Source organism: Lithobates pipiens, unplaced genomic scaffold (assembly GCF_037356315.1).
Source record: "Lithobates pipiens isolate NorthernLeopardFrog02 unplaced genomic scaffold, aLitPip1_a1.2 Scaffold_16, whole genome shotgun sequence".
Taxonomy (NCBI): Eukaryota; Metazoa; Chordata; class Amphibia; order Anura; family Ranidae; genus Lithobates; species Lithobates pipiens.
This window is the reverse complement of record NW_027507748.1, coordinates 474741543-474766922: the sequence shown is the minus strand read 5'-3', so window position 1 is coordinate 474766922 and position 25380 is coordinate 474741543. Positions and strand designations below refer to the sequence as shown.

General features: G+C 43.9%; 1 protein-coding gene across 3 annotated transcripts in view; it reads left to right on the top strand.

The window, feature by feature from the left end:
* Positions 1-25380, top strand: part of NALCN (sodium leak channel, non-selective) — an 864749-nt gene that overhangs the window by 140787 nt on the left and 698582 nt on the right. For all 3 annotated transcript variants that reach the window (XM_077482966.1, XM_077482963.1, XM_077482965.1), the window contains 2 exons: positions 1360-1488; positions 5549-5731. In XM_077482966.1, the coding sequence (XP_077339092.1) occupies positions 1381-1488; positions 5549-5731 (291 nt within the window). In that variant the 5' untranslated portion in view covers positions 1360-1380. The remainder of the gene's footprint in view (positions 1-1359; positions 1489-5548; positions 5732-25380) is intronic.

The following is a 25380-nucleotide window of genomic DNA, read 5'->3' as shown; positions in this document are numbered from 1 at the left end:
GGCACCTTCACATGGCTTCATTTAGCTTCTAGAGCATACTAAGAACCCCAAACCCAGGCTCTAATATGTAAGTCCTGGCTTCAGTTAGGATGTCAGCCTTTGTCTCTGCTTCCTGCACCTTACAAATTAGTCAGTGAGGCTGACCATCACATTGACGGGCCAATATCAAACCATGTGAGATAGGAGGATGTGAAGTCCAGAAACATAAATACCATACATGAGATGTGCCTTTATTAAGCAGATTATGGTGTGCCAATAAAATATGTTATGGAAGTGTGTTACATTTTTGCCCCAAATAAAGTAAGTTCCAGAAGAAAAGAGCAAACTTGGGTTGAAAGGCTTTTAGGCTACTGAGGTAAGAGACAGTGGAAGATTGAGGTGCCTTCTTTACCGTTCTATAAGCTGTTAAATACGGTGTCACTGGCTATAGGTTTGCTTTATGAAGAATGGGTGCAATTTTCACAAACGGTCAAATCCATTAAATGATATAAATATGAATTCTCATATTGATCCCTATTTTAAGCAAACTAATATGCATGATTGGTTAACCACAGAGTGAGAACATGTAGACATTTCTTGTACATAAAGCAAAAACAATCGCAAGTAACTCTTTGCACATGATGACTATATGGCCTTTTTTTCATTCTTATTTGCCAATAAATCTGTTATCTCTTCATTATTAACTACCTCCTAAAACATTTTTGGTTTCCTTGTCAACAACCCACCAATGGATATTTTGAGTGAATCCAGCAGCTAAACATCTAATTAATTTGTACTTAAGAATAATGAAGGATGCACAAATTACTTTAATTACAAGTGCTTACTCATAATGCTCATTGAAAACTGCCGTATTGTAAACCCTTATTCTCCCCGATCTTCAGCCCCCAATTATTTCAGCATTGCTCTCTATCTAAATAGAGCATGTACACTGATTCTAGATAGTATAAAGTATAGTAAATACTATTTGTCATATATACTTGGTATATAGTTGTGTTTAGCGCTTTTGCAAGGTTTTAGTCTTGTACAAAATGTAGAAAATTGTACTCATCAGTTTGCCAGCGTGCAATCCTGTGTATTGTATATAGATAAAGTACAAAACACTTTACGTTATTATCACTACTTCAGTCCTGATATAAAAAAAAGCAAAGTAAAATGCAGCCATATGTGTTCTTTGATTTGAACGATTAACATTATCATCAACAGTAACTACCAGGCAAGATTAAAATAAGTCAAAATTCAAAGTTGTTTTTTTTTTTTTTTCGCTTGCATGCTTTTGTTGTTGTTTCCATGGCGGTATTAGGTAGTACAAGAAATAGCTTTTATGACTGTGCTCATTGTTCATGCTTTTTTTTATCTCAGAAAACCAAAAGTGACAACAGCATGCTGAAGCGAAAGCAGAGCTCCAGGGTAGAGGCCCAGCCAGTAACTGATTTTGGTCCAGATGAATCACTGTCTGATAATGCAGATATTCTGTGGATCAATAAGCCAGTAAGTGCTTTATTTTCTCTTTATTGTTGTTGTTTTTTTTTTTTTTACCATTTCTTAATTATTGTTTATTTTCAGCATGTGGAAAAATAGGTTATGTTCATGCCTAAGGCTTCGTTCAGCGGGAGCTGGCAACCATCCAGGGTACAGGCTACCTTTGCTTTTGCAGCCACATTTGCCCTGAGCTGCATACAGGCAGCCTATAGAGGTGCATGCATACGCAGCAGCTGCACGGACACAACCACATGTCAAGATTTGACAACTGTGTCAGATTTTGAAACGCAGGTATATATATATATATATATATATATATATATATATATATATATATATATATATATATATACATGCACCTCTATAGACTTCCTGCATGGAGCTCGGGGTGGTTGCAGACACCAAACAAGGGTAGCATGCATACAGGACAAGTGCAATTGCATATTTGAATGGAGCCTAAAGCCCATTATACATGAGAGTTTATCACACCATTCAAGCATTTTATGGTGGTGTCATGTAATAATTTCTTTGTGCATCTAGCATAATTCTGCATCTGTGAAACAGGTGATATTAATAGGGCAAAAATAACTAGACACAATCTGGCATTATTCATTGTCAATAATAAGGAAACCCCATGACATGCATTGAGTAGTAGGTGTAAGGGACCATTCACAACCAACTTCAACACATAAAACGTAGGTCCTATCCATTTTTTCAGTGCATGCCAATGCAGCGCATGGAGTATATGCAACCTAAACCGCAGGTGCATGGCAGTACACTATGGATGTGCATTGTTGTTTAAGCGCATTTCCATTTTTGCAGTCAAATTGGAGGAACCACCACTGTATGTTTGTAATATGTTCTTTTTCACACAGCATACTTAATAATACTTTAAAAAAGGATTCTTACCTTTCCAGTTGATTCTTTACAGCAGGTTTATACATTGGAATGCAAGCTTTTCTGAATTATTTCAAAGTGTAATTAAAGGGACAAATTGGGGGAACATGCAACGTACCGCCCAAACCTTGAGATATTTAACCCTTGTTAGGACAGACAGTATTCAGTTCTAGTTTACAACTGGCATTGAGATCTGCCAACACAGTGCAGATAGGGACAATTAAAGTAAACACAGCTCCCCAGTCCCCACCTTTAGATTACATAGAGGTTTTAAGCAAGTATAATCAATTAAAAAGCTAATCAGATTTTTTTTATTTGTTTATTTTTATTCTGCTATGTGAACAGAACCAGATACAAAGTTGGTGTTGTCCTCGTTTGGCTACAGAAGTGGAAATACACTTTAAAATGGAATTATATCGCAATCCATCATGACAATACTCCTCCTTTACTGTGCATGTGGTAACACATATTATGCTGTGAATGAGCCCAAAATTTTAAGTGGGGAGAAATCTTGTTTGTGGATCTTAGTTTTGCCATATGATCTCAATGGCCACCTTACCGCCAAAGAAATGGGAATACAAAAAAATTAAATAGTTTCATTACTGTACTTTTGGATCAGTCCCAAGGAAACACTGCAGTACTAGAAATTAGTCAATTATTACAGTAAAAAAATTGAGAAACTTTAATAATGTAAGATTAGCTGTATTTTGTACGTTATTTTTTTTTTCTATAATGTTTTATATATATTTTGTTGTTAGTTATATTAAATCCTGTAAATTCTTTTAGGTAGTTAACTACATGACTGAATGGCTAAATGTAATGAGCTCAATAAACCACTACAATCTCTTGTCAAAGCTTTATTCGGTGAAATGCGTTGGAGAGGCAGTCCTAAGGCAAAGACTGTTAATGTATGTGAAGCTTGTGGATATCCCAGGCAACAAACTTGGATACCAGTGATCCCTCTTGTGTGCAGTGACTTTCTTTTCTCAGCATCTAGTCTTTGAATGGGGATGGCTCCATTCAAAGACTAGATGCTGAGAACCCCCCCAGCTTCCACCCCCCCCCCCCCCAGCTTCAAATTGCTGTGGAGAGGAGCAGCATTCAGCTGAGAATCTTTATATCTAAGCATCTCTATAAACCGCTGTGTTTCCGGGATAATAGTTAAATACTTCATATTTACCCAATGTTGAAAAGTATATATTGTTATTTTTTAAGTTCTGTACATATTAAAGAGTAAGAGACACTTAAAGACTTCAATTGTTGACGTCTCCTGCTAAAAACAGTAGTTACTGGATGTCATGTTGCCCTTCTGGCTTCAGTATCTTTTAGTCCCTGTGCTGGAATGAGAATGGTCTCTGGCTATTTTTTCACGTTCCACATTTGCAAACCACTTATTCATAAAATCCAGTTAAACAGCAGAATGGGGTCAGTAATAAAACTCTTGTATTTGTCTCATGACAGGACTGCTTTAACATACTGCATCTCACAAAAGCTGATTTTTCAATGATAAATGATAAATACTATAATTCTCCAATACTGGAGATGTTTAATAGGTGCAGCCTTTTTTTCCCCCACAAAGGAGAAACTTAAAAGAATTATCCCATAATCATACTTACCTCTGTCCACTGCCGCCTCTTGAGAGAGAACCGAGCGATCGAACATTGTCGATGGCTCGGTTCTCTCAGCTCCTCGAGCAGAGAGCTTCTGCCTGTCAATCAGCAGCCCTCCTGATCTGCTCCTCTGTGCTCACTGGAGCGCTGAGCTTTGGAGGGGCGGGGAGCGGCCGTCTCAGCCTCTCAGTGGTTATCAGTCCAGATTCAGACTCCCAGAGTTGGGATGATGCGGTGCCTGGACTGATCTTGATGACGTCAGCAGAGAGCGGACTTCAGTCTACTCTCGGCTGAAAATGGGTCACAGGAGTGCAAATTGAATTGCACTCCTGTGATCCATGGGTGAAGTCCAGCCGAACGAGCTCAGGCTGGACTTCTCCTTTAAAGTAGAACTATAGGTAAAACTTTTTTTAAATTTTGGATAATGTTAAATGTGTGCCATCTTTGTCCCATTGGGGAGATTTACCTTCACTTCCTGTCCCATAGCCAAAACAGGAAGTGAGTGAAATCCCTGCAAATTAAGAGAATTCATTGGGAACCCCCAGGTCACCAGAACTAGTGTGCCTATTGGAAAATCTCTGCTGTATTATTTTTCTGGGGACAACCCAACATTTGGGGTTTTCTTTTACTTTCCTTTCAATGATAATGGTAAACAGGACAAATAGAGATGGTGAATCTTTCTAACAGGGGCACAGACCTAATAGGTGTTCTAACCCATCTCCATTCTGTCCAAAAAAAAAAGTTTTGCCTTTAGTTATAGTTTAAGGAGCACTAAAAAAGTATCCAGACTTTCAAATGTAACTACATTGTAAAGCAAATCATCTTAGTATTGGTAGGCAGTCTATTTTCAATGGCCATCAAACTGCCTCTATGATTTTTTGGTAGTCTATGGAAAGCATTGCCAAGTTACTGCAGATATCGTTTAGGAATCATATTCCATTAATATCAGCCTGTGATCACATGGAAAAAAGAAAATATAACAGGGCTATCAGTGGTTTATGACAAATATGACATGGGAGAAATACAGTATATAGGCTGCCACTGCTGATATCTAATCAATACTTCACAACTTTCAATTGGAATTAGGACATAGATAAAGGGTTTTGAAATTTGCTGCATGCATTTTTCTGGGTCAGCTATGGCAGTCCATGTATTATATTACTAATTTACTTTAAATTTAACTTACACACAGCTAAAAACGATTTTGTGTACCATACAAAATGATGTAAGCTACCAAAGACATCATGCTCACAGGTGGAAGTTGGCTTTTAAGCGTTAAAATTGCAATGATGATATAGGTTAAATCAGTGTGAAATTCACATCTGCTGCATATATGAAACTCACATCTGTCAGATTTTTTGAATAAATGAATTTTTATAAACTGTATTTATTTTTATAATTTAGTACCAATGCCAATTTTGTAACAGCCGGGCACATGCTGAAAAGACTCTTAGTTTTAAGTAAATTTGTGCACATAGATTTGCCTGTGCAGTGTTAATTATGCTTGTCATACAGCCGTGCTTTCAGGAAGAAATGTATAATAAAATGTTCTTCTCTTTCAGTGGGTGCACTCATTACTACGCATCTGTGCAATTATCAGTGTCATTTCCGTTTGTATGAACACCCCGAAGACCTTTGAGCATTATCCTCCCCTTCAGTATGTGACAATTGCCCTTGATACTCTATTGATGTTTCTTTATACCGCAGAGATGATTGCAAAAATGCACATAAGAGGAATTGTCAAGGTGAGATAAACATTTTTTAATTTGACAGCATGGTGGGAGGGGGGGTTTCCGCACAGCTTTTTGTATGAATTACCAAAATCATTTACATTATATCCAAATGGTTACAAATGGTTTATACTGGAGCTCTTTAACACTAGGTGTTCACATTTTATATTCAACTTTGTTGAAAAAAAGAAAAAAAAAAAGATGACCCACTTCAGGTGAACTATATAGTCTGCAAGAAAACATTATGGCAGATTATTGTACCTGTATTTGTCCTAAGGAAACTAATGTTATCCTTTTCATAGTCTTATTCCTTAAAGTGGAATGCCAGGCTATACCTAACTTATCTTAAAAATGCTCCTTCCTCCGTCCTGACACCTATACCTTTTTATTTATTTATTTTATTTTTAGGCTGCTTCAGTCCAGTTACATGGTCTGAATTCCCTGTGTCAGCAAGCTGCAGCTGCATGGGAGAAGAGGGAGTACCGACATTGAATGGGCCTTAGGAGCTCATGGGTGATGTCACTGCTCCCAGGCATTTCAGCCTTGACAAGCACACTCCTCTCCTCTCTCCCTGCAGCTGGTGCTAGCCAGTGCCCTGAAAGTAGGTATATATACAGATATTTGTTTCTTAGATTAGTCAGCATAGTTTTTTTTTTGGGGGGGGGGTATTTTTACCATTAGTTAGGTGTAGCCTGGAACTCCACTTTAAAGTGTATCTAAACCTGAAGGCAAAAATGTAATACATTTTAACTTAGTAATCCTTTAATGTGGTGATTGTACCCTTTTTTCACTTTATTTTCACCATTTCTTTTTGTTTTTTTTTTGTTTTTGAGGTATTACCGCCTTAATTAATAATTGGGTGCTTCTGCCTTCCTTTTCACCACCTGGAGCAGCTAAAGCATTTTTATTAAGAAATTAAACCATTACAGTATTCCTTTAGGAACTCTTTGAAAATGGAATTTGCAGGAGATGCTGGAAATTTGACTTCAAGTTCTGTGGGGACATCTGGGAAAACAAGTGTGCCAAACACACAAAAGGAAAATTACGTTACCATACACAAACAGCATACAGAGAAGCCATGTGTTTTCTTTAAATGCATTTTATGCACTGTGCACCCCTGATGAAGCCTTGTTTTTAGGCAAAACATGTTGGATTAAGGGATTTTTCTGTGTTTTTTTATTGTTTCTATTTATTTTTCATTACCGGCACTTATTGGGGCAATGTGGACTTATTGGTGGAATGTGGATTCAATTGTAGATGGAAAAGGGGGATTTTTGTGGACTGGTGGAGATAATGGATTGATAGGCTTGAAGGGTACTGTGGAATATTTGATGTTGATGGGCATTTGAGCCTTTTAGTAATCACACTAAACCCTTGATATCAATCCATGCCTTTAGGTTGTGGTACTGTATGTGGCCCGGATACTGACCCTACCTTATACACATCTCCACTCCAAAGATTGACCAGATTGTAGCTAAAGACATACATGCTGTCTGGTTGTTAACCTCCTATAATGAGGGCGGTTGTATATCTGTTCCATCATTTTGTAAGGTTATACACCTGGCATTCTTATGACTTCCTTTCATTTTCTACATTATAGATTTTTAGACAGTTATGAATAAAAGTAAAGTTTTAGGTCATAGTGGATTTTGGTGCGTGGGTATAGTGCACCCAACTGATTCTGTTTCTTTATTAACCACTTGCCCTCCGGACTTGCCCTCTGGTCATGAGACACTATACCCAAATAAAGTGTATTTTTCTTTTTTTGTCCCCCACAAATAGAACTTGTGATGGTATTTGATCACCTCTGCGGTTTTTATTTTTTGCACTATAAACAAAAAAAAGAGTGACCAATTAAAAAAATAAAAATATTGTTTACTCTCTGCTATAAAACACATCCAATACAAATTATTGAAAATAAAAAAATTTCTTGGGGGCATGGCTTCGACATGCTCGGATAGAGACGTGCTTGCTCTGAGCTCCCTGCCGCCTCCCGCTATCCTCGACTGCTCTACTTAACGGCGGCGAAGTATGCACACCGCAAGGAGGAAGAAGGCACAGCGGAAACTCCAGGTGTCCAAATCAGCCCCTCAGACCCCTGCATCAGGCGAGATTGAGCGTTTGTTTCGCTGCTCTTACCAGCTCACCCCGGAATCCAATATGGCGGCCGCACGTGAGACGAGCACCGGGGACCCAGAGTGATTCCTCCAGGCTTTCGGTGCGGGCTGAGGAGACAGATCCCTTTGCGGACACCCCTCCGGAGCTGCAAGCTGAGCCTAGTTGTTCCCCACACCCGATCACACACTCCTACGTGCCTGATCCGGAGCTCTGCTCGCTACTACAGGCGTTACCGACAAGGGCCGACATAGTGGCCCTCATAGGCACTGTGGAAGCTGCGCATAAGAAGGAGATATCGGCAGTCAGAGCAGAGGTACAGGAGCTAACAGCTAAGGTGACAGCAGGGGAATCATCTACCGCAGCATTAGACCTCTGTGTGGGATCTCTGGAGGAGCGCCTTGTACTGCATATGGAGGCGATCACAGACCAACAAATGCAACAGGAAGAAATGGAGGACCGCAGCCGGAGAAATAATATTCGAATCCGGGGTCTCCCAGAGGCCACGGGCGCAGAGGACCTGACCGATACAGCACTCGCCATCTTCCACCACATCATCGGAGGTGAGCTCCCTGAAAAGGTGACCCTAGATCGCATCTGCAGAGCCTTGGGCCCTAGATCGCCAGACCCAGAGAGACCCAGAGACGTGATATGTAGATTTCATCACTACACACACAAAGATTTGGTCATCCGCAAAGCCTGGGAGTCGGGTGACATGGAATTCGATGGCGCCAATGTTAAAATCCTCCCAGACCTCTCCTGGGCTATGCTGCGCCGCAGAGCAATGCTTAAACCCCTTTCGGATTTGACCCGACGACACGACGTTACCTACAGATGGGGATACCCTCTATCAGTGACTTTCCGCAAGGACCAAGGTTTCTTCACCCTCAGGAGACCAGCATCGCTCCCAGCACTGTTTGATTTCCTCGGAGTAGAACCAATAGCCACCCCTAATTGGCTGGAGTTTTTGCCCCGCTACAATACACGCCAAGACCAACAACCGCTCCGAAGAGAGAGATCCCTACCCAGACGCAAGGGGAGCCGTCGACTTACCAGAGCACCCTTAGAGGAGGCGCCCAGAGAGATCTGATGCCCTGAAGCGTGAGTACATTCCATGTTGAGACTGTGCCATACATCCCACCTGCCCCCTTTGGTGCCCAGGGTTTTAAGTATTGCCTTGCCCTTACCCATTCCCTAACCTGGAGAGATGTTGTTCCTCCGCTACTTCTGGCAAACAGAGTATACTCTGACCTAAGGAACTTCTACTTTGGGGGCTCAGGATGCTGTTTAGGAGGTGGTGATAGTACCCCCCAATAATAGACAGCTCTTCTGGGGCATCAGAAACGAGTTTTGTTTGGGGGTGCGTGCGGGGACAACCCCCCGATGTAACCACGCACTGCTGAGCCTTAAAGGGGACCCCGACCACATTTACCCTACCACCTGGCAGGAGCAGGGGGACCTGTTTCTAGGGGCCCTGGGGATGCCTACCTCTGAAGTCCTCCACCCTTCAGGGTAGATGCCTATACCTGACTCCCCTTTAGCTGACAGGAGCGGTAAGGCCGCTCCCTATGGATTCCTGGACTTGAGCCCACCTATCACCTCATTACGGACTGGGGGTCTAAGTAGTGGAGGTGAAGAACGATTAGCGGAGTTGCAATGTGCAGCGATGGAGCTTCTTATCTAGAGCTCGGTATGGACACTCTCTCCCGCCACCAAATGGTCCTGGAAAGGCAGTGAAGGGAAGGGACGTGTGTGTGGTTACAATATGGGGATGTATGGATTTAATTTTTAGTTGGTAATGTACTCCTAACCGATGTTAAAATTTACATGCTATGTTTTTCTTGTGGTTAAAATTCTTCGTTTATTGACAGTTATATTCTATTTTGAGCGGTTGGGGGGGGGGGGTGTGGCCGGGGGCTCGCCTATCGGGCAGTGTCCTTCCATCTTCCCCCACCTAGGCCTGCATATTCGCCTGAGGGGTGATTCACTCCTCCGGTGTATTATATGCGCATACCGTGTAATTTAATGGATCACGGTCCTTTGACCGTGAACTAGTATTACTGTTTGTATTACACACCTCATACTTACTTGACTTACTTGTCATTTCCTAATCTTTTCGTCTTCTGTTTCTCTCTTCTCTCTGTCCACTCTATCATCTACTGTCCTTTTATCTCACCTACTCCCCGTGCCCTAAACCGCCCTTCCCCACCCCTCCCCCTCTACCCCCCCCCCCCAACATAATGACGCTTGACAATCTCAGAGTGTTCTCTTTGAATGCCAAGGGGCATTCACTACGGATGCTACTACATGACCTTAAAAAACCTCCACAGATATCGCCTTCATCCAGGAGACCCACTTTAGAAGCGACAAACTACACTACTTGCAGAACAAACACTTCACTGTAGCTTTCCATTCCACCAATCCAACAGCGAAATCTAGAGGAACATCCATCCTAATCTCTAACACAATCCCCTAGCAAATGCAGGACACCCTACTAGACCCAGCGGGACGGTTTGTGTTCCTTAAAGGTCAGGTAGGCGACATCCAGTTGACGCTAGCAACTGTTTACGCCCTCAAAGAGAACCAGGCAATATTCCTGGAGCAGGGGTTAGGTAAGCTTCAAAACTTCTCCCAGGGCCACCTGATTTTGGGGGGGGGGGACTTTAACGTCCCCCTGATTCCACCAAGTGATACCTCGACAGGCAGATCATCTATTCCCCTGGGTCAGCTACAACGTATAGCTAAAACTTTCCACAAGGCTCAGTTGATTGACGTTTGGAGGCTCCAACACTCAGGTGAAACAGACTATAAGTTCTATTCTACCCCCATAAGGTCTACTCAAGAATTGACTTCTTTCTGATACCACATGGTCAACTGCATAATGTCCGAGAGACGTCAATTGGCAATATCGCTTGGTCTGACCATGCGCCCATTTTCCTGCACTATGCCATCTCTGATCATACGACGCCCAGACATTGTTTCTGGCGCCTTAACAAAAGCCTGCTGCAGAACCCTGAAGTCTTCGCAGACGTGTCCAGGGAACTGGAGCTGTATTTCAAAACTAATGACGGGGGAGACTGCGATCAGGGAATTGTCTGGGAGGCGCATAAGCCTGTAATTAGAGGAATCCTCATCAAACACAGAGCCCGAATAAAAAGGGAAAGACAAAGACAGCTTACCCAACTATTACAAAAACTGGCGTCTCTGGAATCCACACATAAGCATGCCCCCTCTCGTAACTCAGAATTAGAGTTGACGACAGTAAGACGACAGGTCATGGACCTGCTTACGTATAAAGCCAAAGCGGCACTGCAATTCTGCCGCAGAGTGAGTTACGAGTCGGGGAATAAATGTGGGAAGCTATTGGCGAAACAAGTTAGGGAACACAGACTTTCCTCCTACATCCCCAAGGTGATTAACAGTGACGTACGAACCTCGACTCTACCCATACAGATCGCACAGGACTTTAGAGATTTCTATGCACGACTGTACAATTTACCGAACTCTCCTGCCTCGCCGGCTGACATGACGACTTACATCAACGATTCATGCATGAACTCACTCTCCCCAGACCACTGTGCTGAGCTAGAAACCCCGATCACTCTGCTGGAAATACAGACAGCATTGAGTGCCATGAAACCGGGGAAAGCACCAGGCCCAGACGGGCTTACTCTTCAGTATTACATAGGCCCCGTTTGCTTAAATTATTCCATGCCTTAGACGCAGGGACACCTCTGGCTAGTGAGACCCTTGCAGCCCATATAACGGTGATACATAAGGAAGGAAAGGACCCGACTGCCTGTGGCAGCTACAGGCCGATATCGCTGTTAAACACAGACCTGAAAATCTACACGAAGATCTTGGCTACCCGTCTAGCCCGACATATTCAGAATGTGGTCCACCTGGACCAAGTGGGATTTGTTCCCACGAGGGAAGCCAGGGACAGCATATCTAAAGTCTTGAACCTGATCCACGTAGTACAAGCCAGAGACATCCCCTGCGTGTTCTTGAACACCGACGCAGAAAAGGCGTTCGATAGAGTAAACTGGGAATTTATGATCTCCGTCCTTAGGCATATAGGCCTAGGGGAGATGATGATCAACAGAGTAACTAACATACTCGAACCCAACTGCGAGGGTGAAGGCAAATGGAGTGCTCTCTGACCCCTTCCCTATTAGAAATGGCACAAGACAGGGCTGCCCCTTATCCCCCCTGTTATTTGCTCTCTCCCTAGAGCCCTTCCTGGCGACTATTAGACTTAACCAGGATATCCAGGGTATACAGGTCGGGAAGACACAACATAAGATCTCCGCATACGTGGATGACCTCCTCTTCTCTCAGTTAAATCCGGCGGTTTCTCTCCCTAATCTACTTAAACAATTTGAGCTCTTTGGACGCCTATCTAACTTGAAGATTAACTTCCTGAAGTCGGAAGCAATGGGTATAGCCATCTCATCTAACACGATACAAATGCTCCGAGCAAACTTCCGCTTTAAATGGACATCAACAGCGTTAACCTATTTGGGCACAAAACTATCACCTGATCTATCCCACATATACAAATTAAATTTCCCCCCTTTACTCACGGAAACTAAGATTTTATTGAGCAAATGGCAAACGAACTTGCACTCCTGGTTTGGGAGATGCAACTTGTTAAAGATGTGCATCCTTCCGAAATATCTCTATTTATTCCAGGCGCTGCCAGTCAACATACCGACGGTGTTCTTTCAACGGGTCCAGGCATTGTTTATGCGCTTTGTTTGGGCCGGTAAGAAGGCCCGTATTCCGCGATCGCAGTTGACGTTATCAAAACAATACGGAGGGCTCAGGATCCCAGATGTGAAGAGATACTACCTGGCAGTACATCTGGGTAGGGTCATTGACTGGCAGCGCCATAGTACTCTAAAACTGTGGGCGCAGATCGAGCAGGAACAATCCCCTATCCCTTTAAATAGGGCACTATGGTGCTGGGAAGATTTGCCGCAATCCTTAAAATCACACCCTTTAATAGGGAACTCACTGAGAAAATGTAGGCAGGCAGTGCTAAATGTACATCAGACGTCCACGACCTCACCCCTAACACCAATTCTAGGCAACCCTAAATTCCCCCCGGGCATGATGCCCATAAACTTCCAGACCCTACTCCGTGCTATTTTAGGCAGCCCTAAATTCCCCCCGGGCATGACGCCCATAAACTTCCAGACCCTACTCCGTGCTATGTTCCCGGAGGCCTCAGATAGGTGCTGGCGATGTGGCATGGATAAGGGGACAATTCTACATATTTTTGGGGCCTGTCCCAAGCTCTTAACATTTTGGAACTCTGTATGCACTATATCTCAGGATTTCATGGAGTTCGTGATCCCTGATGACCCTGTCTTTTTCCTGCTACATATCTCTACCATGTCTATCAAAACCTATAAAAAATCTATGCTGCGACACTTAGTGAAAGCAGCCAAGGCCTGCATTCCCCTTTTGTGGAAACAGCAAAACCCACCTACGGTGGCATTGTGGTTGAGAAAAGTTGAAGAAATAAATAAAATGGAAGATTTGATTCTGACAGCAGCAGACAAACATGAGACATATCTTCAGACCTGGACCCGTTGGAACATATTTAAATACTCTGCCGAGGGGAGATCCTTATTTGACAACTGCATACCTGATAGTGTATATTATCAGGTGGTTCTACTAATAACCCTAAGAGAGCCTACGACATACCACTAACGGCATATCTACCTGCCCGCCCCCCCCTCCCCCCTTCCCCCAATCCCTCTCTCTACCTATTACTTTTCCTTCTCTCTTTTCTGACTATCTCTACTCTTTGTTCTCTGGTGATTCCTGCTTACCCATTTGATACTACACAGTGGTGATATACGGCTGGGGTAGCTTTTATGTGTACAGATGATGATTGCCACAGCAGCTACTTTTACTATGCATATGCGAATTACCCTGAACTCTCAGGCACTCATTAATGTTTACTATATGCTGGATTTTGTTTTCCACCTGTGCTGCGCACCGGGTGTCGCCACTTTCTCTTACCTATCTGTTACAGAAGCCAGACTGTTTTCTTTCTGTTGTATATACCGATAAAATCAATAAAACCATATTTGCAAAAAAAAATAAAAAATTTCTTCATCAATTTAGGCCAATATGTAGTCTGCTACATATTTTTAGTAAAAAAAATGTGTTGTTTATATGGGCAGACTGCCGCTCTCTCTCTCTGTATCGAAGGATCGGCGGGTGGCGGAGGACATTGAGTCTGTGGTACCTGACGATCGGCTCCCGTTGTGTATAATCACAGTGGGATTCAGCCATCGGCGGCGCGCATTTGCACCCCACACCCGGAAGTACTCGCTACATGATCTGGCACAGCCGTGAAACTTTGCCACCGTATATCTAAGTTATACAGTTGGCAAGTGGTTAATATTTCCCATGTAAAGATCAGTTGTACAGTATAAGTATACATCAGGTAGTTTTTCTGTTTGTTTAGCATATAGAGAAGACCAGAATAATGTAACAAAACTTTTTTTTGTTTTTGGTCAGTAGTAGAACATTAGCTTTAGGTTAAAATGAAAAGGTATTTAAACAAACAAAATATATTACAAAAAGTTACTGTAATGTTTGTTGTCTGTACATATTTTTGTTTCATGCAGCTGCCTTTTCGTTCTTCTATCTGTGTTTATCTCACACCAGGTTTTCCCTTTAGTTAAAATATATCCTGTCTCAAGGATGAAAATGTGGGGCAGATATTTCTCATGGTTTTACAGTGAAGCACCCAGCTTCATTCTGACCCAATCTAATGCCTTGTACACACGGTTGGACATTCCGACCACAAAATCCGTCTGATTTTTCAGACGGATTTTGTCCGAAACTTGTGTTGCATATACACGGTCGGACAAAGTTGTCCGAAAATCCGATTGTTCGGGACGAGCATATGAAGGGACTATGCAGAAGCTAGTAGCCAATAGCTTTGGTCTCGTAATTTAATATGAGCATGCGTGGCACTTTGTCCCTCGGAATTCTCTACAAACTATTGGAAAAAGTCAGATCGAATTTTGTTGTTGGAAAATTTTAGATCCAGCTCTCAAACTTTTTCCGTCTGACGGAAAAAGTCTGATAGATCCCACACACGATCGGATTTTCCGACAACATAATCTGATCGAACCTTTTCCGTCGGAAAAGGTCCTGTATGGTCCTGTAAGGGCTGTATGAATCTCCCAGAATACAGGAGTCTATTTGACTGAATCACTATTAGATCATAGAAATGTAATATAAAATATTTAGCATTATCAGGTTTATTTAAAAAAAAAAGTGCTGCTGCCGACAGCAGTTCTCTTTTTTTTTTTTCCAACTGCTCTAAAATGAAAAGCCAAAATCGAATATGTTACAGGTTAATAGGTTACTGTGACATTGTACATCAACACCATGCATTTTCCTATTAAATAGCCCTGTATGTGTATTTTAATCCAGTATCTATGGCTTTTGTTTTAAAGATGGTGAATATTTCTCATTAGATTATAGTATGTAGTTTTACGTCTTTATTTCATTACATTAAAAACATCTGTCACTCGCTACACCAGCCTTATGGAGGCAGATGTTTTACTCACAGAACCTTAAATTAAGGTTTAGTATGTATTCCCAAAGACACAAGACTTTTAGATATAATGGCTCTCAAAGATGTCAGCTGATTTTCCTACTTTTGGCAGATGTTAACTATGTAAAGTCATTACTTCCTAGATATTTGATATAATTATAACTGAAGATTGGCATTTGGCAGTATCACATTAATTGCAGCATAGCTCCATGCAAAGTTGTATAAAATCTGAGAGATTGCACATTTTTGGTAATCCCCTTGTCTTTTAACAATGCATTTACACTATAAGGTCAATTTACTAAAGACAAATAGGCTTTTTGCCTTGCAAGGGAATTTTCCCCAAAGCTTACTGATCTGCTGTCAATCATTTACTACTAACCCCCTACAAGTATTGCTGACTGTGATGAGGATTTAAAGAATATGTTACTCCATTTCGCATTTGTGATATGTGTCTGTTGTACCATGTACTTATATAAAAAAGTATTTCCTTTGTGTGAAATAGTGTTCCTGCCAGTTCCCCTGCTTTCCAATTTCTAACTGACACTAGTGAGAGCAAGCAGGATTTAAAAAAAAAAAAATCCCTGCAAATGTATATACTTTTATTGAATGATCTCTTTATACACTTTTATTTCTCTTTAATTCATCAACGGACGCATCACTCCATTAATCTTGACTATAGGGTTATAGCGCCCTCTACAGGAGTAGGTCTTGGCTACGTCCATGGGCTGTCCTCAGCTGGTATATAACCCCTGCCCTGCGATAGGCATTCAGTTTGTTTCTGTCTAGTCAGGAGTAAGGACCTAGGCTCCCTGCTGGGATCTTCTTGTCCTAGCAATTTAGCAATTTTTTCTCCTTCCGTGCATCTTTTTTTCTGGGAGATTCACAATCAACTGTCTTGCTGGGCGACAGGCTGCATAATCTAGATCTAGTGTTTCCCCCAGTCCCGCCAGCGAACGCATGCAGACAGCAGCTATGCACTATGTCGGCCCATGAGTTACACATCTCGCAGGGTTGCATACGACTGCGCTCTGGTCCAAGTCGCAGTGTCCTCCTGGCCGACAGCCCCCACTTTGGTGGCAAGGGGTTCTGTCTGGAGCAACACCCACATCCATGGAGTGGTAAGTATAGTCCCCTTCTCCTTTGTGTGGGGTGGATGCACATACCCTCCAGGGATGATTGGACCTGCCTATAGGTTCTCCTCCTCCCATCCTAGATCCTTCAGTTAAGCTGGGGTCCCCCCTTATTCAGCCCCTCTTTTTGGATGTTCCCTGGGGGGCTCATGGGTGTGGGGTGCAGTACCTTTGTCTGGGACTGTTGGGGAGTGTAGTCCTAGTGCAGAGAGTGCGAGCTCTCCGTTTCAGTGGTAGCGATTAGGCGCGTGTTGTGGCTTAGAATCGGTCTGCAGACCAAGCCTCCAAGAAAGCCCTCATCGATCTGTCCTTTAAAGGTGATCGCCTGTTTGAGGATAGTCTGGATGACATCATTAAGGGTCTCACGGGGGGAAGAGTACCTTCCTGTCAGAGTCTAGGAAAGGGAGTGAGCCTTGTCGCAAATGTGGGCCCTCCTTCTCAGCCCATAAAAGATTCTTTCGTGCTTCTGGGACTGTAGATAAGGGAAATAGATCTTTCAAGTCTTCCCTGGGAGGTTCCAAGCAAACTTGGTCTGGTAAGCCTAGAGCTGGCTTATTTGGACCCGTAGACAATACCCCTTCAGTATGACAGTCTGCCCTCACCCATAACTGGGGTGGGGGGGGCATTTTGTTGGTTTATGGCCTTGTGGACCTCCTTTGTGAGCATCAAGGGGACCCACAAATGACCCCTTTTGGGGGTACCAAAGAAGGAGGGCAGAGTTTGTCCATTTCTGGGTTTTTAGGCCCTGAGTCTCCTTGTGTGGATATAGTTCCTGGAAAGGTTTGATTTTCCGACAACTTTGTGCGACCATGTGTATACAAAACAAGTTTTGGCCAAAATCCGTCTGAAAAAATCTGACGGATTTTGTGGTGGGAATGTTCGACCATGTGTATGGGGCATTATAGCCTAGGCCATCTTTATGTAGAGCCACAATTCTTTTTTTCAGATCCTCAGAGAGTTCTTTGGCCTGAGGTGCCATGTTGAACTTCCAGTGACCAGTATGAAAGAGTGAGAGTGATAACACCAAATTTAACACACCTGCTGCCAATTCACACCTGAGACCTTGTAACACTAACGGGTCACATGACACCAGGCAGGAAAAATGGCTAATTGTACCCAGTTTGGATATTTTCACTTGGAGATGTACTCACTTTTTTTGCCAGTGGTTTAGACATTAATGGCTCTATGTTTAGTTGTTTTGAGGGGACAGAAAATGTACAATGTTATACAAGCTGTACACTCACTACTTTACATTGTAGCAAAGTGCAATTTCTTCAGTGTTGTCACATGACAAGTTAGAATAAAATATTTACAAAAATGTGAGGGGTGTACTCACTTTGGTGAGATGCTGTATTTCACTGGCAGACCAGATATGGGATTAAGCTGTACAAAATGTGTGAAAGAGTACACATATGCCTTCCATGTGTATGAAGGAAAGGACAAAAAGCTAGAAAGAGCAAACTCAGTGAGCTTGCAGAACAAAGAAGTGTTGGCTATGACGTGGAGGGACAAACAAGATCTATGTATGCTTTCTTCAATCCACAGCCACACATCCGTGGAAATCCGAAGAAGGCATTGTCTAGTCCAGACACCTGATTATGTACATCAGTACAATCAGATCATTGGGGGTGTCGATTATAATGATCAGGTGATACAGCCCTACCTAGCAGCAAGGAGAACCCACCACTGGTACAAAACTGTTTCTATTTACCTCTTTATTTGGCAATTTAAAATTTTTATGTTATCAATCGTAAATCTACTGAAAGATCCGGATCCTTTCTCAAATATTACAAGGATATTGCCACTGCCCTTCTGTACCAGGAAGGCCCTCCTCTAGAAAACATTTGCTCACATGCAGTGAGCGGGCACCACAAAAGACATTTCCAAAATATAATCCCTTGCAGAGAAACAGGCCAAAAACTGCAAAAAAAAAAGTCAGGTATGCACCACAGGGGGAGTTAGACGTGACACCTGCTATTATTGTCCACAATGTCCCTCTCAACCAGCCCCTTTGCATAGGAGACTGATTCCATCCTTACCATACTTCACTACAATGCCAGTGAAGCATTGTGAATGTAATTCTAACGTCCTGCATTTTCCACCTGATCCAATGTCCTTCTAATATGCTGACCGTTTGCCTTTATACTGATCATGCTTCTGATCATGCTTCCTACTGTCTGAACTGACCATGCCTCTGTCTGCTCCTGAACTGATTCTGGCCTGTTAATTGGCCACGTTATTTTACCTGCAGCCTGAACTGATCTTTTGCCCTACGAACGTAGTACCGGGATTCAATAAAATACAGGGGGTCTCACGCATGTGAGGGGCTTCAGAGTAGTGTTCCAAGTGGAAAAAAAATATTTTTGTTTTTTTCTGGGTTTTGTTATTTCTGGATCAGAGTCTGGAGTCCAGGGCTTTGAAGGAATTTGGGTGGGAAGAAGCCTCTACCCCTGTGCCCACATCTTACCTGACCGAGGCCCCAAGCCTGATTTCTGCCTGCTGCCGTCTGACCCAGGCCTATTAATTGACCATGCCTTTGTCTGGCATCTGAACTAACTACGCCTCTGCCTGCTGCCTGTACTGGCTTTGGTATGTTTATGGACCATGTTCCTGCCTACTGCCTGGACAAAACCTTTGGCTGTGCTGATCATGGCTCTGAATACTGCCTTGGCAATTCCTTTGACTGTTGCTGACCACATCTCTGCCTGCTGTCTGGACCAATGGTTTGTCTGTTTGCTGTTTCCCTGGCTGGCACCAGTATTCACTCATCTACAAGATTACTGATCCTCTGCAGACAATTGCACTACTAAAACCACATGTAATCATTTTTTGACCCTTTGTTCAGCCTCCTGTACTTCCTGGTCAGTGAACATAGCATTGTGCGATGGGGCAACCATGTTCCAGCAGTTTATGCCTTCTTGGTTTTTAGAAACTGCTGTAGATGAATCTATACTATGCTATCTTCACTGAGCACTCTTATGCCGCGTACACATGTATTAGACTATCCGGCGGACTTAGTCTGGTGGACAAACCGCCAGACTCTCCGCCGGACTTTCCGAACGAGCTACCTGCCCACACACGGCACTTTTGCGGCAGACTAGGTCCGGCGGACTACCTGCCGTACTTTTGAAATGATCAGACTCGCCCACACAGAGGAAAGTCCGTTCATTTTGAGCGCGGCTCCAGGTAGCCAGGACCAACCAAGGAGGCGTCGCTGGTCCCATCACCCGGTATGAACTTAAAGGGGAATCCCTACGCCGAAAAAACGGCGTGGGGGTCCCCCCCAGAGTCCATATCAGACTCTTATCTGAGCACGCTACCCGGCCGGCCAGGAAGGGGGTGGGGACGAGCGAACCCCCGCCTCCTGAGCCGTACCAGGCCACATGCCCTCAACATGGGGGGTGCCTTGGGGAAGGGGGGCCACGCGGCCCCACCACCTCAAAGCACCTTGTCCCCATGTTGATGAGGACAAAGGCCTCTTCCCGACTACCCTGGCCATTGGTTGTCGGGTCTGCGGGCGGGGGGCTTATCGGAATCCGTGAGCCCCCTTTAATTATGGGGCCCCCAGATCCCGGCCCCCCACCCTATGTGAATGAGTATGGTGTACAATGTACCCCTACCCATTCACCTGTGAAAAAAATGTAAAAAAACACAACACACAAGGGTTAAAATAGTTTATTGCACAGCTCCGGGGGTCTTCTTCCGTCTTCGGGGGTTTTCTCGCCGGACTCCTCCGCTATCTTCTGCTCTTTTACTAGCTCTTTTACTAGTAGAGGAGCCTGGCTTTCTTCTTCGCCACCGCCCTCTTCTTCCGACTTCGGGGGTCTTGTCCCCCTCTTCGGGGGTCTTGTCCCCCTCTTCGGGTTCTTGTTGCCGGGCCTCCGCGCCTTCTTCTAGCTCTTTTACAAGCGGTGGCCCCGTCTTCTGTCGCCGCTATCTTCTGGCCTTCTGTTCTTCTCTTCTTCTCTTCTTGAGCTGTTGCCTCGTCGCTGTCTCAGGTCACAATGTCGGCATAGGGATTCCCCTCACCAGGTAACGGGACCAGCGACGCCTCTTTCGCTGGTCCTGGCTACCTGGAGCCGCGCTCAAAATGAGCGGACTTTTCTCCGGGCGGGAAAAGTCTGTTCATTTCAAAAGTACGGCGGACTAGCACACACACGGCCGAAATGCAAGTCCAGTGGACAGATTGATGTACAAAACTACAATCTTAGTCCGCCGTACTTTTGGGTAAAAAAAGTACGCCGGAGCCCACACACGGGCGTGTTGTCCGGCGGACTCCCGCCAGACTTTTCTACCGGATTGTTTGATCGTGTGTACGCGGCTTTACAGTGGTGCCCATTACAGTAAATTGTAAAAAATAACATTACAGTAAATTATTTCTATACAGTGTTGGTTGATTTTTGTTTTATACTGTACATGTTGAGTACACAATCAGTCCACACATTGAAAAGATCTTACATGTGTGGTATCCCCATACTTGAGAGTAGCGCTTTCCAAAATATTATCATTTTGTGGATGTTGCCATTGTTCTGGTGCTGTCCTGATGCTCCTTCAAAAATGTAATCGTTGGGAAATGTATGTGTAATTCATGTGTAATTCATGTGTAATTTATGCTCCTTGAAGGTCCAAAGCTAATACTTGGATTTTGGACCCTGTATATGGCTAGGCTGTGAAAGTCTCACACATGTGCTATCCCCTTACTTGGGAGGAGTAGTAGAATGTGCTTTTGGGTGTAACTGCAAGTATTTCTATGATGTGTGTGAGAAATAACTTGTTAAAAGGAAAATTTTGTGAAAAAATAATAATTTATTTATTAGTTACTAATTTTATTATTAACTGCTTGCTGACCAGCCACCATCATTATACTGTGGCAGGTTGGTAGCTGTACGGCGGTCAGTGTATGGGAAATAGCGGGCTGTGTGCCACGGGTCAGACGGACTGGATGTCCCCCACGATCACGGTGTACAGTGGCAGAACGAGATTCTGCCAGATGACATGTCAGAGATCTTCTCTTCCCAGTGATTGGGATCAGCGATTTCTATCATGTCCCTGGCAGCCCATCCCCCCTACAGATAGAGCACACCTAGGGAACACACTAAACCCCTTGATCGCCCCCTAGTGTTAACCCCTTCTCTGTCATTTATACATTGATCATTCCTTTTTTATAGCACTGATATCACTGGTCCCCAAAAAGTGTAATTTGGCGTCAGATTGGCTTCTGTCCAAAATTGGCCCTAGTATATGAATGGTGACCTTGGATTGTGGGCTCCTTGAGGGTAGGGACCAATGCGAGAGTGCAATGTACAGGGATAGGGACAATTGTAGACACTCACTCAGGTTGAACTGGATGGACTGGTGTCTTTATTCAACCTTACTAACTATTTAACTACCGTATTTATCGGCGTATAACACGCACCTTTCTCCCCTTAAAATCAGGGGAAAATCGCGGGTGCGTGTTATACGCCGATCCTCCACGATTTCTGAGCGATTTTGAGCCTCTGGGCGGAAAGCCGCCAGAACTACCGGGCGCCGCCGAGATACACAGGACATCTCGGCGGCGCCATTTTTAAAAATATAATCTGCAATTAACCCAAGGGGACAACGATGCACAAGGCTGCAATGGTAGACAGGCTGCAATGATGGACAGGCTGCAGGACAAGGCTGCAAATGACACTGACAAGGCTTCAGATGGACACTGATAAGGCTGCATTGATGGGCATTTAAATTTAAATTTCCTTAAATTTCCCTCCTAAAAGTTTTTTTCCTTAAAATTCCCTCCTAAACTTGGGGTGCGTGTTATACGCCGGCACGTGTTATACACTGATAAATACGGTATGTAACTTACTTTTTTTTGTAACTTTGAAAAAAAAATTCTATCAAGATAAGGTGGTGCCATATTCAGTATGGTTTTCTCAGCCCATGTAGAATATCATTTCCGCCCTTTCATGTTTCCCTTCAACGTAATCTCGCACATCCGCGATGTGGCATTAATGCAGTAACCCAGCACCGCCACTCATAGCTGACCTGCTGTATAGTTTTTGTGCTTTATTAACGGGTAAATACCCATTCTGGGTATATGCGTGCATGTTTGTTTTTCTGCAGCTGATCGGCGTGCTAGGATACAGAAGGTTTACTCCCTGTGTGACGTCATGCGGTCACATGGGGAGTCCCAGGATGCTGGGAAACACTCTGCAGTCTCGCGCGATTTAACAGCTATGCTGCTGGAAAAGGAAATCCAATTCACGGCACCCTGTCAATAGATTGACTGCACACAGAGTGTGCCGTGAATTAAGGGAAGGGAAATCATCATCATTAACCACTTGCTTACTGGGCACTTAAACCCCCCTCCTGCCCAGACCAATTGTCAGCTTTCAGCGCTGATGCACTTTGAATGACAATTGCGCGGGCATACAACACCGTACCCAAATGACATTTTTATAATTTTTTTCCCACAAATAGAGCTTTCTTTTGGTGGTATTTAATTCCAGCTGGGAGTTTTATTTTTTGCTAAACAAACAAAAAAAGATGCAAAAAAAAAATCATGTTTAATAGTTTGTTATAAAATTTTGCAAACAGGTCATTTTTCTCCTTCATTGAAGTACGCTGATGAGGCGGCACTGATAGGCTGCATTGGTGGGCACTGATAGGCTGCACTGGTGGGCACTGATAGGCATAGTTAAGGCGGCACTAATAGGCACAGATAAGATGGCACCGATAGGCACAGATAAGGCAGTACTGATGGACACAGATACGGCGGCACTGATGGGCAAAGATGGGCACAGATAAGATGGCATGGGTGGGTGGCACGGATGGGTGGCACTAAGGGGCACTGATAGGTACCACTGATAGATGGGACTGATGGGCACTGATAGGTGGCACTGATAGGTGGCTCTGATAGGTGGCACTGCTGGGCACTGATGGGTGGCACTGATGGGCACTGATGGGCACTGGTAGATGACACTAATGGGCACGGATATGTGGCACTGGGGTGCAGCACCGTTGTTGAGGCAGATTGTGGGCACTGCTGGGTGGCACTGTGGGCACTGCTGGGGGGCACTGTGGGCACTGCTGGGTGGCACTATGGGCACTGCTGGGTGGCACTGACGGGGGGCACTTATTTTTTAATAAGGTGGCACTGGCAGGGGGCAGGTGGGCACTGGCAGGGCTGGCCGTGATCGGCTCTTTTTTTTTCTCCTTGCGCTGTCAGCGCGAGGAGGAATAATAGCCGATTACCGTCTCCGTTGTATCACATGATCAGCTGTCATTGGCTGACAGCTGATCACGTGGTAAGGGGTCGGGATCGACCCCTTGCTCGGATCAGTGATTAGGCGAGTCTCATAGACTCGCCGATCACAGAGCGCGCTGCGCGCGCCCCTCAGGGGGTGCGCAGGCCGCTCGTGCACGGGACGACGTCAATAGACGTAGTCCCGGCAAAGGAGGTCCGTGCTGTAGCCGTCATTCGGCTATAGCATGGGTCTCTAGTGGTTAAACAAAACAGGATGGATTACAACAAAACTAAACAGGTAATGAGACAGCTACAAACAGCAATCATTAGTGTTTTTTATGAGGATTTCAATACATTAAAGTTGTTTGGGAGGGTTTACAACCACTTTAACCACTTGGTTCCCACACTACGTCTATTGACGTCATGGGGTTCCGGTGGTTATATCTAAATGATGCCTGAGGCCACAGACATCATTCAGATATTGCCGTTTTCAGCTGGCGATTCCCTACACCATAAGAACGATCATAGCGGCTGCTCTGCCGCTTGATCGTTCTTACGGGCGGCAGGAGGGGACGCCCCCCCTCCCGCCGCCCTCCGGTGCTTCTACCGACTCACCGTTTCCATCGGTGAGTCACAGGATCCGCCGGCCCCAGCAAGTAATCATAGAGATTTCCGGCGGACTAGATTGTCCCCGGAGTCTCTATGATCGTTCGGAGGCCGGGCGCGATGTTATGACGTCACACCCGGCCTCGGTATTCAAATTAACAGCGCCGATCTGGCTAGGAAGCCATGATCGTTTTTTTTTTTACTATTCTTTCCAGCCTAGAGGTGAGATATGGGGTCTTATTGACCCCATATTTCACTGTAAATATGTCCGATCGTGCCATATTCCTATTACAAGGGATGTTTTCCTTGTAATAGGAATAAAAGTCATCAATTTTTTTTTTTTTAAGTGCAAAACTAAAAAAATAAAAATAAAATTAACAATAAAAAACAAAACAATTTTAAGCGCCCCTGTCCCTGTGAGCTCGCACACAGAAGCGAACGCATACGTATGAAAACATATGAAAACAGTGTTCAAACCACACATGTGAGGTATCGTCACGAACGTTAGAGCGAGAGCAATAATTCTAGCCCTAGACCTCCTCTGTAACCCAAAATATGTAACCAGTAAAAAAATGTAAAGCGTCGCCTATGGGGATTTTTAAATACCAAAGTTTGGCGCCATTCCATGAGCGCGTGCAATTTTGAAGCGTGACATGTTGGATATCTATTTACTCTGCGTATCCTCCTCTTTCACATTATGCAAAAAAATTGGGCTAACTTTACTGTTTTTTTTTTTTTAAGCATGAAACAGTTTTTTTTCTGAAAAAAACGTGTTCGAAAAATTGCTGCGCAAATACCGTGCGAGATAAAAAGTTGCAATGACCGCCATTGTATTCTCTAGGGTCTTTGCTAAAAAAACATATAAAAGGTTTGGGGGTTCTATGTAATTTTCTAGCAAAAAAATTAGGAATTTTACATGTAGGAGAGAAATGTCAGAATTGGCTTGGGTCCGAAGTGGTTAATGCATAGAATGCATTAAGATAAAAAATCTTCTGCC